At 47.6% G+C, this 19,518-nt stretch overlaps 1 protein-coding gene across 1 annotated transcript in view; it reads left to right on the top strand.

Annotated features, from left to right (window-relative positions):
• The window catches only part of ANKRD55 (ankyrin repeat domain 55), a 315,713-nt gene that overhangs the window by 182,317 nt on the left and 113,878 nt on the right, over positions 1-19,518 (top strand). Inside the window, exon 5 of the mRNA XM_063947702.1 lies at positions 16,022-16,082. Coding sequence (XP_063803772.1) covers positions 16,022-16,082 — 61 coding nt within the window. The remainder of the gene's footprint in view (positions 1-16,021; positions 16,083-19,518) is intronic.

Below are 19,518 nucleotides of genomic sequence, written 5' to 3'. Positions count from 1 at the left end.
AGTCTTCGGTTTCCATGGCCAGCACTATAGAGCGCAGAGTTTCCATACGGAATTTGGATACTCTCACAAACTTGTTCAATGATTTCAGGTTGAGAATAGGCCGGAAGAACCCATTTGGCTTCGGAACAAGAAACAGGATCGAATAGTATCCCCTGCCTCTCTGAGACAGAGGTACCGGCACTACCACTCCTGTATCCAGGAGGGATTGTACAACCAAGTGTAGAGCTTGCACCTTTAACGGGTCCACAGGGATAACCGATGTGCAAAACTGGTGAGGGGGACATCTCTTGAAAGAGATTGCGTACCCGTGTGAGACAACTTCCCGCACCCAAGCGTCCAAAGTGGTCTTTAACCAGGCCTGGGAAAACTGCAGAAGTCATCCTCCCACCCTGGGGTCCCCCAGGGGGAGGCCCACCCTGTCATGCGGCAGGCTTGTCTTGTTTGGAAGCAGGCTGATGGGCGGCCCAGGATTGTTTAGATTTAGGCTTAGTGGATTTGGAAGCACGAGCCTGTCGCGGATATGCCTGACCCTTTGCTTTCCCTGGAAATCGAAAGGAACGAACGTTGGTACTCTTAGCCTTCGGATTAGTATTTGGGAGACACGCAGTCTTGGCACTAGCCAAGTCACTTACAATCTTGTTCAGATCCTCCCCAAATAGGATATCTCCCTTAAAAGGGAGCACCTCCAAGGTCTTTTTGGAGTCCAGGTCCACCTTCCAGGACCTCAACCACATAATTCGATGAGCCAGGATAGACGTAGTAGATGCTTTGGCCGCCATTACACCTGCATCAGAGGTTGCCTCCTGAATATAGTGGGAGGCTGTGGTAATATAAGACAGATATTATCTGGCAGTGTCAGAAAAATCCTGAGGCAGCCCATCCTCAATTGCCTGAACCCATGCTTCAATTCCTTTTGCAGCCCAGGAGGTTGCCATAGTGGGTCTATGTACTGCACCAGTAAGAGAGTAAATAAACTTCAGGCATCCCTCCACACGCTTATCCATCGGTTCCTTCAGTGAAGTGACAGTGGTGACAGGCAGAGTAGATGACACCACAATATGGGCGATATGAGAGTCCACCAGCGGAGGAGTTTCCCACTTGTTACTCAACTCCGCAGGGATAGGATGACAAGCTAGCATCTTTTTAGACAGGGAAAATGTATTTCCTGGCGACGACCAGGATTCCTGATGTATGTCAATTAAGTGGTCAGAATGTGGTAAGACTACTTTAGCAACCTTCTGACGTTTGAACTTATCAGGTTTCTTAGACACAGTAGTAAGCTCAATGTCATCATCTATATGAAGAATTAGCTTAATAGCCTCCACTAGGTCAGGAACATCAACCTGGGTTGTAGATTCCTCATCAGAAGCAACTGTATCAGTGTCTGACAGATCAGTATATTCCCCATCCTCATCGGAAGAATTATCCAAAATATTAGTGGATTGTGAGGAAGAAATGGCCCGTTTAGACGACCCCTTGGCCCCAGAGGGACGTGGGGTAGACTTTTGTCTAACCAAGGATTGATTTAATTGTTCTAACTGGGTAGGCAGATTATCCGCCCAGGGCGGATTAACTACAGGCACAATATGTGGCTGCAATGGAACTGGAGGTCCCACTGGGGGTGTAAGACGTGTCACAAGTGTACTCAGCATACTTGAGAACGCTGCCCAAGGTGGGTCCTGATTGGCCACAGGTGCTGCAGGGTGACTGGGTGTATGGCACTCAGCGCCTGAACCAGCAGCTAGAACTTCCCCCTCAGGTAAATCCGTGGTGCCAGTACTGCAGGATGCAGAATCATTCGCGGATTTCCCGCCCTGTGTGGCAGACATTATAAGGAATGTAGCCTTAGGGTGTAACAGTACAATATAGCCAGACCAACACAATACCTGCAAAATATATATATATGAATTGTAATGCAGCGGCACTCAAGCAGTCTGAATGAGAATATAAAATGCAGCTTTATTGGTCCTATGGCGTTTCAAGGTTTTACCCCGTCGTCAGGGACAGACGTTCTCGATACATGACACACATAAAATACATTTATAACTGGTAGACAATTACACAATAGGACTCACCTGTCCGGCGCCGCCATCCACGCCAGAGCCGCAATCGGAAACCTCGGTCTCCGAGCAGTGACGATAACGGACCACGCCGGACAGGAGTTACAGAAGAAGTGACAATGCGTTGCTGGGAAACACCTAAAACAATAACAAACATAAATGATACGTATTACTAATCATATGCAGTGACTTCCACCAAACGATCAACTGTTACATAGTGCAAAATACAAGGTTACTGGTCCTGTTTGCTTCATAAGGCATATCTTATTGTAATGGTAAAGTAAATAAATTAATGTCATGATTTAACACTCATCATATAGATTAAATCTGAACATACAGACTAATAGTCCTGCGGGCTATAAAGGCAAGATAATTAAAATCATTGTAAACTTAAGTTTTCATTAATGCCCTCTCTAGTAAATACTGTTGAAAAAAACTTATTTAGTGTGTCCGCTATGTCATTATCATTTTTGCTTAAGACTCCCAACTTGTCTTTTAAAGGGCCTATACTCTCCTTCTTTAATCTCTTGCTATTAATGTATTTAAAGAATTTTTGGGGATTCGCTTTGCTTTCCTTTGCTACTAGTTTTTCAGTTTCTACTTTAGCCACTCTTATTTCCTTTTTGCATATTTTGTTACATTCCTTATAGTGCTGAAATGACTCTGCTTCCCCGTCAGATTTGTATTTTTTAAATGCTCGCCTTTTCTTGCCCATAAATTCCTTTATCTTTTTGTTAAGCCACATCGGTTTATGATTTTTATTCCTTTTTTTGCTGCTCGTAGGAATAAATTTGAGAGTATTTTTAGCTAGCAGGAATTTTAGTACCTCCCATTTCTCCGTAGTATTTTTTCCTAAAACAAACCTTCTGTCATGACTGTGGTTTTGTGAACCCAGTGTTAGTGAAGTCTGTGCGGGCAACTGGAGAACTATGTGAATATTAGGCTGGTCTGTAGGAATCAGTGAGAAGAAGGAGCAATCCCTGACCAGGGAACGAACCCGGGCCTCGGCAGAGGAAGCCGTATCCTGACCACTGGATCACCAGGGACTTTGATAGCAGGATGAATGTATAGGTGAGACTGTACTGGATATAGTGTCACAGGAGTAGGTGCTTATGTACTCGAGGTTACTGGCAAGATAGTAAGACGGACTGGTTACTGGTGAGACTGGGATGCAACTGTAATGCGTGCTGGTACCGGATATAACTGGAAACGCAACTGAAAGTAGAACGATGACTGTGGCTATAACTCTAGTACGAGGCTGAAGAACCCTGCGGCTGTGACGGTAGAACACTGCAGCTGTGGTTTCCAGTTGAGACTGTGGAACACTGCACCGTGCCTTTAAGATGAAACACTGCAACTGTGCCTTTAAGTGGAGATGGTGGAATACTGTACTGTGCCTTTAAATTGAGACTCGTGGAAATACCAGATATCAATGGCAACACAAATGTAATCCAAACTGGGTAACAAAGAAACAGAGTTTTTACAGGAACTAAAGTACAAGGGTTACCTTTAGGGAGCTCAGCTTCAAAGCTAACACAGAGCTGTGTGTGACACGAGGAACTGGCAGAGTTTCCAACTCCAGCCTTCAGACTTATACTTCCTGGTCCTTGGTGATTGGTGAGCAGTGTCAGGTGATTCAGAGCTGGCACAGGATTGGACAGCTCTGGGTCAGGTGAACAGTCACTGTCATGTGAGTACTCTAGACTAGGCTGTGAAGTGGAGCGAGGCCTAGCAGGCCGAGAGAACACTGAAGCCTGAACTTCTGCAAACAAACAGAGGATGCTGGCTTTTAGGCCTAAACTTCAGATTGCTGAATTCAGACTCACACCAAAGATTAATCACAGGTAGAGCTCGTTAACTATTACCTTCCAGGCAGAGAACTCAGGAAACTCATGGTGCTGACAAGCTGTTTATCTCAGTGAGCAAAACGGCACAGGAACCAGGACAGATGGCAGGAGTAAGTCACCAAATACGAGAACTACAGTCAGGATCGTGACAGTACCCCCCTCTTCAAGGGTGGACTCCGGACACCAATCTTTGGTCTTAGAGGAACTTGATGAATAACTTGTACACAAAGATTCAGAAAAGTGGAAACCAGAGGGTCCAGAAACAAAATTTAAGCTGGATTCTTCAGAAGTCTTCCTGATCTTCATCTTCTGAACAGGTAGACCATCCATCATTGACAAAACTGGAATTTCCTTCATCTGAAAGGACTGAGGAATAAACTGTAGAAGATTCCTTTCCTAGATTAGTAGTACGAGAGGATTGTGCTTTTGAAGCTAGCACTCCACTGAGGCTTAAATTAATTCTTGTTCTATAACGAGGACTTTTCATACAGAGACCTGTAGAGTTTTTTGGTAATTCTGGAACCTCTTCATGCGTTAAAGCATAACAGGAACGAACGGGACCTCCCAGGAAAGGAGTAGCATCATAAACTGGATCAAATTCAGAGTCTGAGTCCAAGTCTATTGGAAGATACCAGTCTTCTTTGGGAGTAACTACATCCGTTTTGTAAGCTGCATTAACAAGTTCAGAACAACACAAGGAACCTGGAGTGGAATCAATGGAAACATAACCAACTCTTAAATCAACAGGCTGTTGTCTTTGTACTGTTTTCCAATTCTTGGCATTCCTGAAATTCCTAATGTATTGGTTCATCAAGGCATTATCTTGCTCAGAAAGCGATGGGTCAGAAAATGGAGCATTGGCTGAATGTTCTGAAGACTGAGTGGAGGATGAAATTGGACTCAAGGAAACAGATGCCACTGAAACAACATTAGACTGAGGTACACATTCAGACATTAGGTCAATAGCCTTGGTATTTTTCTTGACTTTAGATGCTACAGCAGAATTATCCCGACATCGAGGAGAAGAGGTATTAGAATTCCCAGCGGAAGCTGTGGACTCAGTGCTGGAAGACAAGGAAACAGAATCAGAGACAGACTGAAGTCTAATTTTAGAACTAGATGGTGGAAGTCCTTTACTGGGACCAACTGACAAAAGTTCTTTACTCGGACCAATGCTTGGAATCGGTTTGAGTCCAGATGAGCTTGAACAGACTGAAACTGGAGAAATCTTTGGCTGGACGAGTAGGACTGTATTGGATCTGAGGTTACTTGAATTGGCTGAAGCCAAAGGAGACTGACCAGGCTGGTCCTGGAGTATCGCTGGACCGGCTGGAACCGGGACGGACTGACCAGGCGGAGCCTGGAGTATTGCTGGACCGGCTGGAACCGGGACGGACTGACCAGGTGGAGCCTGGAATATTGCTGGACCGGCAGGAGCCCTTTCTTCACGGGGCTGAACTAAGGCAGGAGCCCCCTCTTCACGGGGCTGAACTAAGGCAGGAGCCCCCTCTTCACGGGGCTGAACTAAGGCAGGAGCCCCCTCTTCACGGGGCTGAACTAAGGCAGGAGCCCCCTCTTCACGGGGCTGAACTAAGGCAGGAGCCCCCTGTTCATGGGGCTGGGCTGAGGCAGGAGCCCCCTGTTCACGGGGCTGGGCTGAGGCAGGAGCCCCCTCTTCACGGGGCTGGGCTGAGGCAGGAGCCCCCTCTTCACGGGGCAGGGCTGAGGCAGGAGCCCCCTCTTCACTGGGCTGGGCTGAGACAGGAGCCCCCTCTTCACGGGGCTGGGCTGAGGTAGGAGCCCCCTCTTCACGGGGCTGGGCTGAGGCAAGAGCCCCCACTTCACGGGGCTGAGCTGAGGCAAGAGCCCCCCACTTCACGGGGCTGGGCTGAGGCAAGAGCCCCCACTTCACGGGGCTGGGCTGAGGCAAGAGCCCCCACTTCACGGGGCTGGGCTGAGGCAAGAGCCCCCACTTCACGGGGCTGGGCTGAGGCAAGAGCCCCCACTTCACGGGGCTGGGCTGAGGCAAGAGCCCCCACTTCACGGAGCTGGGCTGAGGCAAGAGCCCCCACTTCACGGGGCTGGGCTGAGGCAAGAGCCCCCACTTCACGGGGCTGGGCTGAGGCAAGAGCCCCCACTTCACGGGTCTGGGCTGCACTCTGTAGACTCTCTGGCTGGGCAGCACTCTGTAGACTCTCTGGCTGGGCAGCACTCTGTAGACTCTCTGGCTGGGCAGCACTCTGAAGACTCTCTGGCTGGGCAGCACTCTGAAGACTGGCTGGGCAGCACTCTGAAGACTCTCTGGGGCTGGACCCTCTGAACCCCTCACTGGGGCTGGACGCTCTGAACCCCTCACTGGGGCTGGACGCTCTGAACCCCTCACTGGGGCTGGACGCTCTGAACCCCTCACTGGGGCTGGACGCTCTGAACCCCTCACTGAAGCTGGACGCTCTGAACCCCTCACTGGGGCTGGACACTCTGAACCCCTCCCTGGGGCTGGACGCTCTGAACCCCTCCCTGGGGCTGGACGCTCTGAACCCCTCCCTGGGGCTGAAGATACGAACGCCCCTCCTTGGGCTGAAGACACAGACGCCCCTCCTTGGGCTGTAGACACGGACGCCCCTCCTTGGGCTGTAGACACGGACGCCCCACCTTGGGCTGTAGACACGGACGCCCCTCCTTGGGCTGTAGACACGGACTCCTCTGTGACTCTAAATGGCTTGAACATTATTCTCTGGACACCCAACTTGGGATAAGGTCTTTTAATCACCGAACCCCAGTCATAAATTTGAGTCTCTTTCAGAGTAGCCTTCTTGATACCCCCATCAGCAGTAGCAGGATCGGCTATTGTGGATGACTTTTAGACATGAGCACTATGATACTGAGATTTGTCACCATTCCCTTGCTTGCGAAGAATGCAGTCTTTAACAAAATGACCGGAATTTCCACAGTAAAGACAGAGGTGTAGCTCCCTACGCCGCTGACGTTCAGTTTCAGAGAGCTTGGGCCGTGGATAGCTCTGATGAACCACTTTTCCTTGCACAGAGGAAGAGACTCTATTAACTGGATGGGACAAAACAGGATCTACAACGTTGGTAGTATTCCTGAAGAGATCAGGCATCACAGAAAGAATACTAGACAAAAGTTCTTGTAACTGTAATAACATCTGGTAGAAAATCTGCAGTTGGTCAGGAGTCTTAGTGCAAAAGGTCAGAGAATCTCTGGAGAATGAATTCCGCTGCAGACACTGTGCCAATTGATGCTGAGTCGACTCCAAACCCTCCAAGCGTCCTGCAATATTGCTTAGGAGGTCCTGCGTCAGACAAACACTTTCGGCTGGGTCCATGAGGCCAGTTCCTACTGTCATGACTGTGGTTTTGTGAACCCGGTGTTAGTGAAGTCTGTGCGGGCAACTGGAGAACTATGTGAATATTAGGCTGGTCTGTAGGAATCAGTGAGAAGAAGGAGCAATCCCTGACCAGGGAACGAACCCGGGCCTCGGCAGAGGAAGCCGTACCCTGACCACTGGATCACCAGGGACTTTGATAGCAGGATGAATGTATAGGTGAGACTGTACTGGATATAGTGTCACAGGAGTAGGTGCTTATGTACTCGAGGTTACTGGCAAGATAGTAAGACGGACTGGTTACTGGTGAGACTGGGATGCAACTGTAATGCGTGCTGGTACCGGATATAACTGGAAACGCAACTGAAAGTAGAACGATGACTGTGGCTATAACTCTAGTACGAGGCTGAAGAACCCTGCGGCTGTGACGGTAGAACACTCACCTGCAGCTGTGGTTTCCAGTTGAGACTGTGGAAGACTGCACCGTGCCTTTAAGATGAAACACTGCAACTGTGCCTTTAAGTGGAGATGGTGGAATACTGTACTGTGCCTTTAAATTGAGACTCGTGGAAATACCGGATATCAATGGCAACACAAATGTAATCAAAACTGGGTAACAAAGAAACAGAGTTTTTACAGGAACTAAAGTACAAGGGTTACCTTTAGGGAGCTCAGCTTCAAAGCTAACACAGAGCTGTGTGTGACACGAGGAACTGGCAGAGTTTCCAACTCCAGCCTTCAGACTTATACTTCCTGGTCCTTGGTGATTGGTGAGCAGTGTCAGGTGATTCAGAGCTGGCACAGGATTGGACAGCTGTGGGTCAGGTGAACAGTCACTGTCATGTGAGTACTCTAGACTAGGCTGTGAAGTGGAGCGAGGCCTAGCAGGCCGAGAGAACACTGAAGCCTGAACTTCTGCAAACAAACAGAGGATGCTGGCTTTTAGGCCTAAACTTCAGATTGCTGAATTCAGACTCACACCAAAGATTAATCACAGGTAGAGCTCGTTAACTATTACCTTCCAGGCAGAGAACTCAGGAAACTCATGGTGCTGACAAGCTGTTTATCTCAGTGAGCAAAACGGCACAGGATCCAGGACAGATGGCAGGAGTACGTCACCAAATACGAGAACTACAGTCAGGATCGTGACACCTTCCCATTCAATATCCCTGAAAAATACCTTCATCTTTTCAAAATTCGCTTTGCTAAAGTTTAGAGTCCTTGCTAAACAATCATACTTCAAAATTCTCATCTCTACCCAGTCTTCCAACCCCTGGCGCCTCTTTGCCACTGTGAACTCCCTCCTCTGCCCACTACCACCTCCTCTCCCATCCTCATTGTCTGCTCTTGACTTTGCCACTTATTTTACATCCAAGATTGACTCCATACGTCAGGACATCACATCCCACCAGACCAGCAACCAGCCATCACCCATCCCCTACCACCCCTCCCCTTCCCTCTCACCAACTCTGACATCTTTCAACCATGTATCTGGGAAGGAAGTCATGGCCCTCATTCATTCCTCCCCCCCACCACCACCTCCCCACTTTACCTTATCCCCTCCCACCTCCTCCACTACTTCTCTCCTTCTGCCTATTCCCTTCTTACCCACCTTCTAAATCTCTCCCACTCATCAGGCACTGTCCCTTCTGCCTTCAAGCATGCTCTTGTCTCCCCTATTCTTAAAAAACTTACCCTTGATCCAAACACCCTCTCCAACTATCGACCCATCTCTCTCCTCCCTTTTGCAACTGTGCCAGGTAGAGCATGTTATACATATTGCGCCAGGCAGAGCACATTATACACATTGCACCAGGTAAAGCACATTATACACTTTGCGCCAGGCAGAGCACATTATACACATTGCACCAGATAGAGCACGTTATACACTTTGCGCCAGGTAGAGCACATTATACACATTGCACCAGGTAAAGCACATTATACACATTGCACCAGATAGAGCACGTTATACACATTGCACCAGGTAAAGCACATTATACACATTGAACCAGGTAAAGCACATTTTACACATTACACCAGGTAAAGCACATTATACACATTGCACAAGGTAAAGCACATTGTACACTTTGCGCCAGGCAGAGCACATTATACACATTGCACCAGATAGAGCACGCTATACACATTGCAGCAGGTAGAGCACATTATACACATTGCACCAGGTAAAGCACATTATACACATTGCACCAGGTAAAGCACATTATACATATTGCACCAGACAGAGCACGTTATACACATTGCCAGTCTGCCGCTGCACAGGCAGATAAAATGCCTATCAGACTGACAGGCATTTCATCTGACGTTACAGGGTGAGGGTTAGGTTCCAGGAAAGGTCAGGGTTAGGCTGCAGGGGGAGGTTAGGGTTAGGCTGCGAGAGGGGAAGTTAGGGTTAGGCTGTGGGAGGGGAGGTTAGGCTGCGGGAGGGGAGGTTAGGGTTAGGCTGCGGGGGGAGGTTAGGGTTAGGTTGAGGGGGGGAGGTTAGGGTTAGGCTGCGGGGAGGGGAGGATAGGGTTAGGCTGAGGAGGGGATGTTAGGGTTAGGCTGCGGGGGGAGGGTTAGTCTGTAGGTGGGGACGGTTAGGGTAAGGGACTAGACTAAATTGCACACACAGTAGTAATAATGCCTTTTAGATACAGTATATTGCACACACAGTAGTAACATCCCATGTACATTTAGCAGCACTGCCACTGTGCCACACAGTAGTGCCCTGTCACTGCCTGCCCCTCCCTTCCTCCCTATCAACCCATATACTGCAGCAGCAGCACTCACCTGCGGAGCCGTCAGTAATTAGAGATGAGCGGGTTCGGTTTCTCTGAATCCGAACCCGCACGAACTTCATGTTTTTTTTCACGGGTCCGAGCGACTCGGATCTTCCCGCCTTGCTCGGTTAACCCGAGCGCGCCCGAACGTCATCATGACGCTGTCGGATTCTCGCGAGACTCGGATTCTATATAAGGAGCCGCGCGTCGCCGCCATTTTCACACGTGCATTGAGATTGATAGGGAGAGGACGTGGCTGGCGTCCTCTCCATTTAGATTAGGAGAGAGAGAGAGAGATTGACCTGAGGCTGATACTGTAGAAGAGAGTGCAGAGTTTAGTGACTGACCACAGTGACCACCAGCAGTGCAGTTGTTTTATTTAATATATCCGTTCTCTGCCTGAAAAAAACGGTACACACAGTGACTCAGTCACATACCATATCTGTGTGCACTGCTCAGCCCAGTGTGCTGCATGCCTGCATCATCTATGTATATATTATATATCTGACTGTGCTCAGCTCACACAGCTTATAATTGTGGGGGAGACTGGGGAGCACTGCAGTGCCAGTTATAGGTTATAGCAGGAGCCAGGAGTACAAGACAGTCACATACCATATCTGTGTGCACTGCTCAGCCCAGTGTGCTGCATCATCTATGTATATATTATATATCTGACTGTGCTCAGCTCACACAGCTTATAATTGTGGGGGAGACTGGGGAGCACTGCAGTGCCAGTTATAGCTTATAGCAGGAGCCAGGAGTACATATTATATTAAAATTAAACAGTGCACACTTTTGCTGCAGGAGTGCCACTGCCAGTGTGACTGACCAGTGACCTGACCACACTGACCACCAGTATAGTTAGTAGTATACTATATTGTGATTGCCTGAAAAAGTTAAACACTCGTCGTGTGACTTCACTTGTGTGGTGTTTTTTTTTTTATTCTATAAAAAACTCATTCTGCTGACAGACAGTGTCCAGCAGGTCCGTCATTATATAATATATATACCTGTCCGGCTGCAGTAGTGATATATATATATTTTTTATATCATTATTTATCATCCAGTCGCAGCAGACACAGTACGGTAGTTCACGGCTGTAGCTACCTCTGTGTCGGCACTCGGCAGTCCATCCATAATTGTATACCACCTACCCGTGGTTTTTTTTTCTTTCTTCTTTATACATACATACTACTACATCTCTTTATCAACCAGTCTATATTAGCAGCAGACACAGTACAGTACGGTAGTTCACGGCTGTGGCTACCTCTGTGTCGGCACTCGGCAGTCCGTCCATAATTGTATACCACCTAACCGTGTTTTTTTTTTCTTTCTTCTTCATACATACATACTACGACATCTCTTTATCAACCAGTCTATATTAACAGCAGACACAGTACGGTAGTTCACGGCTGTAGCTACCTCTGTGTCGGCACTCGGCAGTCCGTCCATAATTGTATACTAGTATCCATCCATCTCCATTGTTTACCTGAGGTGCCTTTTAGTTGTGCCTATTAAAATATGGAGAACAAAAATGTTGAGGTTCCAAAATTAGGGAAAGATCAAGATCCACTTCCACCTCGTGCTGAAGCTGCTGCCACTAGTCATGGCCGAGACGATGAAATGCCAGCAACGTCGTCTGCCAAGGCCGATGCCCAATGTCATAGTACAGAGCATGTCAAATCCAAAACACCAAATATCAGTAAAAAAAGGACTCCAAAACCTAAAATAAAATTGTCGGAGGAGAAACGTAAACTTGCCAATATGCCATTTACCACACGGAGTGGCAAGGAACGGCTATGTTCATGGCTAGTGGTTCAGCTTCACATGAGGATGGAGGCACTCAGCCTCTCGCTAGAAAAATGAAAAGACTCAAGCTGGCAAAAGCAGTAGCACCGCAAAGAACTGTGCGTTCTTCGAAATCCCAAATCCACAAGGAGAGTCCAATTGTGTCGGTTGCGATGCCTGACCTTCCCAACACTGGACGTGAAGAGCATGCGCCTTCCACCATTTGCACGCCCCCTGCAAGTGCTGGAAGGAGCACCCGCAGTCCAGTTCCTGATAGTCAGATTGAAGATGTCAGTGTTGAAGTACACCAGGATGAGGAGGATATGGGTGTTGCTGGCGCTGGGGAGGAAATTGACCAGGAGGATTCTGATGGTGAGGTGGTTTGTTTAAGTCAGGCACCCGGGGAGACACCTGTTGTCCGTGGGAGGAATATGGCCGTTGACATGCCTGGTGAAAATACAAAAAAAATCAGCTCTTCGGTGTGGAACTATTTCAACAGAAATGCGGACAACAGGTGTCAAGCCGTGTGTTCCCTTTGTCAAGCTGTAATAAGTAGGGGTAAGGACGTTAACCACCTCGGAACATCCTCCCTTATACGTCACCTGCAGCGCATTCATAATAAGTCAGTGACAAGTTCAAAAACTTTGGGTGACAGCGGAAGCAGTCCACTGACCAGTAAATCCCTTCCTCTTGTAACCAAGCTCACGCAAACCACCCCACCAACTCCCTCAGTGTCAATTTCCTCCTTCCCCAGGAATGCCAATAGTCCTGCAGGCAATGTCACTGGCAATTCTGACGAGTCCTCTCCTGCCTGGGATTCCTCCGATGCATCCTTGCGTGTAACGCCTACTGCTGCTGGCGCTGCTGTTGTTGCTGCTGGGAGTCGATGGTCATCCCAGAGGGAAAGTCGTAAGCCCACTTGTACTACTTCCAGTAAGCAATTGACTGTTCAACAGTCCTTTGCGAGGAAGATGAAATATCACAGCAGTCATCCTGCTGCAAAGCGGATAACTGAGGCCTTGACAACTATGTTGGTGTTAGACGTGCGTCCGGTATCCGCCGTTAGTTCACAGGGAACTAGACAATTTATTGAGGCAGTGTGCCCCCGTTACCAAATACCATCTAGGTTCCACTTCTCTAGGCAGGCGATACCGAGAATGTACACGGACGTCAGAAAAAGACTCACCAGTGTCCTAAAAAATGCAGTTGTACCCAATGTCCACTTAACCACGGACATGTGGACAAGTGGAGCAGGGCAGGGTCAGGACTATATGACTGTGACAGCCCACTGGGTAGATGTATGGACTCCCGCCGCAAGAACAGCAGCGGCGGCACCAGTAGCAGCATCTCGCAAACGCCAACTCTTTCCTAGGCAGGCTACGCTTTGTATCACCGGTTTCCAGAATACGCACACAGCTGAAAACCTCTTACGGCAACTGAGGAAGATCATCGCGGAATGGCTTACCCCAATTGGACTCTCCTGTGGATTTGTGGCATCGGACAACGCCAGCAATATTGTGTGTGCATTAAATATGGGCAAATTCCAGCACGTCCCATGTTTTGCACATACCTTGAATTTGGTGGTGCAGAATTATTTAAAAAACGACAGGGGCGTGCAAGAGATGCTGTCGGTGGCCAGAAAAATTGCGGGACACTTTCGGCGTACAGGCACCACGTACAGAAGACTGGAGCACCACCAAAAACTACTGAACCTGCCCTGCCATCATCTGAAGCAAGAAGTGGTAACGAGGTGGAATTCAACCCTCTATATGCTTCAGAGGTTGGAGGAGCAGCAAAAGGCCATTCAAGCCTATACAATTGAGCACGATATAGGAGGTGGAATGCACCTGTCTCAAGCGCAGTGGAGAATGATTTCAACGTTGTGCAAGGTTCTGATGCCCTTTGAACTTGCCACACGTGAAGTCAGTTCAGACACTGCCAGCCTGAGTCAGGTCATTCCCCTCATCAGGCTTTTGCAGAAGAAGCTGGAGACATTGAAGGAGGAGCTAACACGGAGCGATTCCGCTAGGCATGTGGGACTTGTGGATGGAGCCCTTAATTCGCTTAACAAGGATTCACGGGTGGTCAATCTGTTGAAATCAGAGCACTACATTTTGGCCACCGTGCTCGATCCTAGATTTAAAGCCTACCTTGGATCTCTCTTTCCGGCAGACACAAGTCTGCTGGGGTTGAAAGACCTGCTGGTGAGAAAATTGTCAAGTCAAGCGGAACGCGACCTGTCAACATCTCCTCCTTCACATTCTCCCGCAACTGGGGGTGCGAGGAAAAGGCTCAGAATTCCGAGCCCACCCGCTGGCGGTGATGCAGGGCAGTCTGGAGCGACTGCTGATGCTGACATCTGGTCCGGACTGAAGGACCTGACAACGATTACGGACATGTCGTCTACTGTCACTGCATATGATTCTCTCACCATTGAAAGAATGGTGGAGGATTATATGAGTGACCGCATCCAAGTAGGCACGTCACACAGTCCATACTTATACTGGCAGGAAAAAGAGGCAATTTGGAGGCCATTGCACAAACTGGCTTTATTCTACCTAAGTTGCCCTCCCACAAGTGTGTACTCCGAAAGAGTGTTTAGTGCCGCCGCTCACCTTGTCAGCAATCGGCGTACGAGGTTACATCCAGAAAATGTGGAGAAGATGATGTTCATTAAAATGAATTATAATCAATTCCTCCGCGGAGACATTGACCAGCAGCAATTGCCTCCACAAAGTACACAGGGAGCTGAGATGGTGGATTCCAGTGGGGACGAATTGATAATCTGTGAGGAGGGGGATGTACACGGTGATATATCGGAGGGTGATGATGAGGTGGACATCTTGCCTCTGTAGAGCCAGTTTGTGCAAGGAGAGATTAATTGCTTCTTTTTTGGGGGGGGGTCCAAACCAACCCGTCATATCAGTCACAGTCGTGTGGCAGACCCTGTCACTGAAATGATGGGTTGGTTAAAGTGTGCATGTCCTGTTTTGTTTATACAACATAAGGGTGGGTGGGAGGGCCCAAGGACAATTCCATCTTGCACCTCTTTTTTCTTTTATTTTTCTTTGCGTCATGTGCTGTTTGGGGAGGGTTTTTTGGAAGGGACATCCTGCGTGACACTGCAGTGCCACTCCTAAATGGGCCCGGTGTTTGTGTCGGCCACTAGGGTCGCTAATCTTACTCACACAGTCAGCTACCTCATTGCGCCTCTTTTTTTCTTTGCGTCATGTGCTGATTGGGGAGGGTTTTTTGGAAGGGACATCCTGCGTGACACTGCAGTGCCACTCCTAAATGGGCCCGGTGTTTGTGTCGGCCACTAGGGTCGCTAATCTTACTCACACAGTCAGCTACCTCATTGCGCCTCTTTTTTTCTTTGCGTCATGTGCTGATTGGGGAGGGTTTTTTGGAAGGGACATCCTGCGTGACACTGCAGTGCCACTCCTAGATGGGCCAGGTGTTTGTGTCGGCCACTAGTGTCGCTTAGCTTAGTCATCCAGCGACCTTGGTGCAAATTTTAGGACTAAAAATAATATTGTGAGGTGTGAGGTATTCAGAATAGACTGAAAATGAGTGGAAATTATGGTTTTTGAGGTTAATAATAATATGGGATCAAAATGACCCCCAAATTCTATGATTTAAGCTGTTTTTTAGTGTTTTTTTAAAAAAACACCCGAATCCAAAACACACCCGAATCCGACAAAAAAAATTCGGTGAGGTTTTGCCAAAACGCGGTCGAACCCAAAACACGGCCGCGGAACCGAACCCAAAACCAAAACACAAAACCCGAAAAATTTCAGGCGCTCATCTCTATAGTAATGTTGCTTGTTGCCTCTCATTGGCTTGCCATCACCACCCCCTATGCAGGACGCCGCCAGCCGCGATCACGGCAATGTTAATTGAAGCTTCTGCGCATACGCAGAAGCTCAGTGAAGCATTTAAAAAATGGGCGCCGTCAGAGCAGCTGCGCATGCGATCGCGGCTGCGGATGGCGGCCTGCATCGGGGGTGACGGCCAGCCAAACAGGGGATGACCGGACCGGCCAAACAGAATCCGGTCCGACGTCCCGACATACCAATCCGCCCCTGTCTGTATCACTAGACTGGTTACAAAACTGTATGTACAGATTTTTAAAGTCACTTATTTTTACAGATTCTGTTTTACTGTAACTGCAACTAATTTTGTTTATTTGTTATAACATAGGCTGTTATCTGTACTACTACAACAGTCAACCCTGAGTGAGATTAACCATCAGGACAATGAGGTGAGTAGTGGTGAATGGAACTCGGTTTGCCTGCAGCTTGCACGTAGAATGAATAGATATTCATTCAACTCTCTCTGCACATGTTACATCTGCCCCACCTGCACTGCACATGGGGCCTAATTCAGATCTGATCGTAGATGTCCTAAATTTAGCACATCTACGATCAGTTTCTCAGACATGCGGGAGGACGCCCAGCACAGGGCTAGTCTGCCCCGCATGTCTGGCTCGGCCCCTCTCCCTCCGCACGGGTGCAAAAGCATTGCACGGTGGCAATGCTTTTGCACCTGGCGAGTAGCTCCCTGCCTGTGCAGCGCCTGTGCGTTGGCAGGGAGCTAACATCCGCGTCCTGGACCGCAGCGGCTGTGTGTGACATACGCGGCCGCCGCGGCCCGCTGCAATGGTCCAGACATGCCTGCGTTGTCCGGACCGTGCCCTGCCAATGGCGTTCTAACGCCGTTTGCATGCCTTCTCCCGCCCCGCTTCTGCTTCTGCCTGTCAATCAGGCAGAGCCGATTGCAGCCCTGAGATGCTTTTAGCATCTCACTGGGCTCCCGGGGTGCGCATGTGCAGTGCTCCCGCTGCGCGTGCGCACTCCACGAAGAAATTCTGACTGCGATCGCTGACGCTGCAGCCATCCGGTCTGAATTACCTTCATGGTTTTGCCCATTAGAGGAAAATGTTGTTTTGCAATCAACCTTGAATTAGGCCCATAGGTGGTCATTCCGAGTTGATCGCTAGCTGCATTCGTGAGGCAAAAAAACTGCACTTCTGCGCATGCGTATGCGGCGCAATGCACATGCGCGAAGTACTATTACAATGAACAATGTAGTTTCACACAAGGTCTAGCGAAGCTTTTCAGTCACACTGCTGGCCGCAGAGTGATTGACATGAAGTGGGCGTTTCTGGGTGTCAACTGACCGTTTTCAGGGAGTGTTTGGAAAAACGCAGGCGTGCCAGGAAAAATGCAGGCGTGGCTGGACGAACGCGGGGCGTGTTTGTGACGTCAAAACAGGAACTGAACAGTCTGAAGTCATGGCAAGCGATGAGTAGGTATTGAACTACTCTAAAACTGCACAAAAAAATGTTGCCGCCGCTCTGCAATCCTTTCGTTCGCACTTCTGCTGAGCTAAAATACACTCCCAAACTGCTAGCGAGCTAACAACTCGGAATGACCACCATAGTGCAGTAATTATTATTATATTTACTATGTTTTGCCACATTCATGTTACTTGAACAACTTGCATAAGACTAGTTGTCGTGGAACGTCATGTTGCCGGGCTGGCAGGGCACATCTGGACTTGTAGTTCTCCAATAGCCGTCATTGCCTAGCTGTTTACTTGATAAATAAATATTATTTGCAGACAAAAAAAATCTCATAGAGATCCTCAAATAACCCCACATTAATGGAGGTTACTATGGTTTGCATTAGGAACTCCATTGCTTTCAAGTACAGAGAATCCATTACTGCAGTTTCTCCCTCGCTTGCAATAATTGCTCTGTTCCTATTAGAGTGTAAGCTCTGTCATTACAATATTTCATCTACTTTGTCTCTGTCTCCACACTGCCCAGCTCTGCGGATCACTGGGGCACATCAACGACAACAATAATTATAATAATAATTCTTGTAGTAATAATTATTATTATTAATCCTGGGTCAATGCTGTGTTTAATTCCAAAGTCCTTGGAACCTTAATCTGATATGAAAGCTACACTTGTCATGCATAATCACAGCCTTTCAGTCTGACTGAACCAAATTCTGTGACTGACTTGCAATATAATTAAATGAACACTTCACTTTTTAGTTATTCCAGATATAAATAAAGCAAATGTGACTGCAGATTACTGCTTACCATTGGTTTTAGTAGCTTACAACTCATTTCCTTTTGCTAAACTAATGACTTCTCTGTTGTGGATAGAGCTGAGGCAGCAATTTTTGTGCACTTAACCAATACAGGTTGAGTCGCCCTTCTCCAAAATGCTTGGGATCAGAAGTATTTTGGATTTGGGATTTTTCCGTATTTTGGAATAATTGCATACCATAATGAGATGACATGGCGATGGGACCCAAGTCTAAGCACAGAATACATTTATGGTTCATATACACCTTATACACACAGCCTGTAGGTAATTTTAGCCAACATTTTTAATAGCTTTGTGTATTAAACAAAGTGTGTCTACATTCACACAATTCATTTATGTTTCATATACACCTTATACACGCAGCCTGAAGGTCATTTAATACAATATTTTTAATAACTTTGGGGGTCATTCCGAGTTGTTCGCTCGTTGCCGATTTTCGCTATGCTGCGATTTGTTGCTAATTGTGCATGCGCAAGGTATTATTTAACTAATTTAATTTAAGGTTATTTAACTAAAAACTTAGCAGATTTGCTGTGGATCCTGCGGCGCTTTTCAGTCGCACTGCTGATCGGTGAATGATTGACAGGAAAGGGGCGTTTCTGGGTGGTAACTGAGCGTTTTCCGGGAGTGTGCTAAAAAACGCAGGCGTGTCATGAAAAAAAGTGGGAGTGGCTAGAGAAAGGTGGGAGTGGCTGGCCGAACGCAGGGCGTGTTTGTGACGTCAAACCAGGAACTAAACGGACTGAGCTGATCGCAATCTAGGAGTAGGTCTGGAGCTACTCAGAAACTGCTAAGAATTATTTAGTAGCAGTTCTGCTAATCTTTCGTTCGCTATTCTGCTAAGCTAAGATACACTCCCAGAGGGCGTCGGCCTAGCGTGTGCAATGCTGCTAAAAGCAGCTAGCGAGCGAACAACTCGGAATGAGGGCCTTTGTGTATTAAACAAAGTTTCTGTACATTGTGCCATCAGAAAACAAAGTTTTCATGATCTCAGTCTCACTCAAACAATTCTGTATTTCGGAATTTTCTGTATTTCGGAATATTTGGATATGGGATACTCAACCTGTATTTCTTTTTAGAGTGCCCCAGTCACGTCACCAGTTATTGATGGCTATCACAATGAAAGTGTTCTGTGTTGTTCAGAGTAGGGGCAAAAAAGTATTTGTTTCTATCTGTAATAAATAGGTAACGTTTTCTGCAAGTAGGAATGTGAGAAAGTCCCAGAAATACGGCAGCATGCCATGAACAATTATGTACATAAACTGTATAAAGGGAAATATGGCACAGCTCACAGTTTCAGTAGTAGAGAAACAAAATAGGTTAATAAGCTAATCCTTGAATAAGGCATTATTTATGATGTATAAATGATTTCAAATATTGTGAATTGTTTCTTAAATTCATTTTCTTTTTTTTTAACTTTTTTTTCTCCCCATTTTAGTGTTTTTGCTCCCATTTTATGATGTGGCAGCCAGTAACTGGGGGGCTGGGCCCAGATCGTACATTACATGCTGCTCTCTATGTGCACACTTTCAGATCCTAGTTGGGTAGGCCACACACCCCTCTGAATACTGGCCAC

This window comes from Pseudophryne corroboree, chromosome 1 (genome assembly GCF_028390025.1).
Source record: "Pseudophryne corroboree isolate aPseCor3 chromosome 1, aPseCor3.hap2, whole genome shotgun sequence".
In the NCBI taxonomy this organism is placed as follows: Eukaryota; Metazoa; Chordata; class Amphibia; order Anura; family Myobatrachidae; genus Pseudophryne; species Pseudophryne corroboree.
This window is presented reverse-complemented; position numbering and strand designations above follow the sequence as displayed.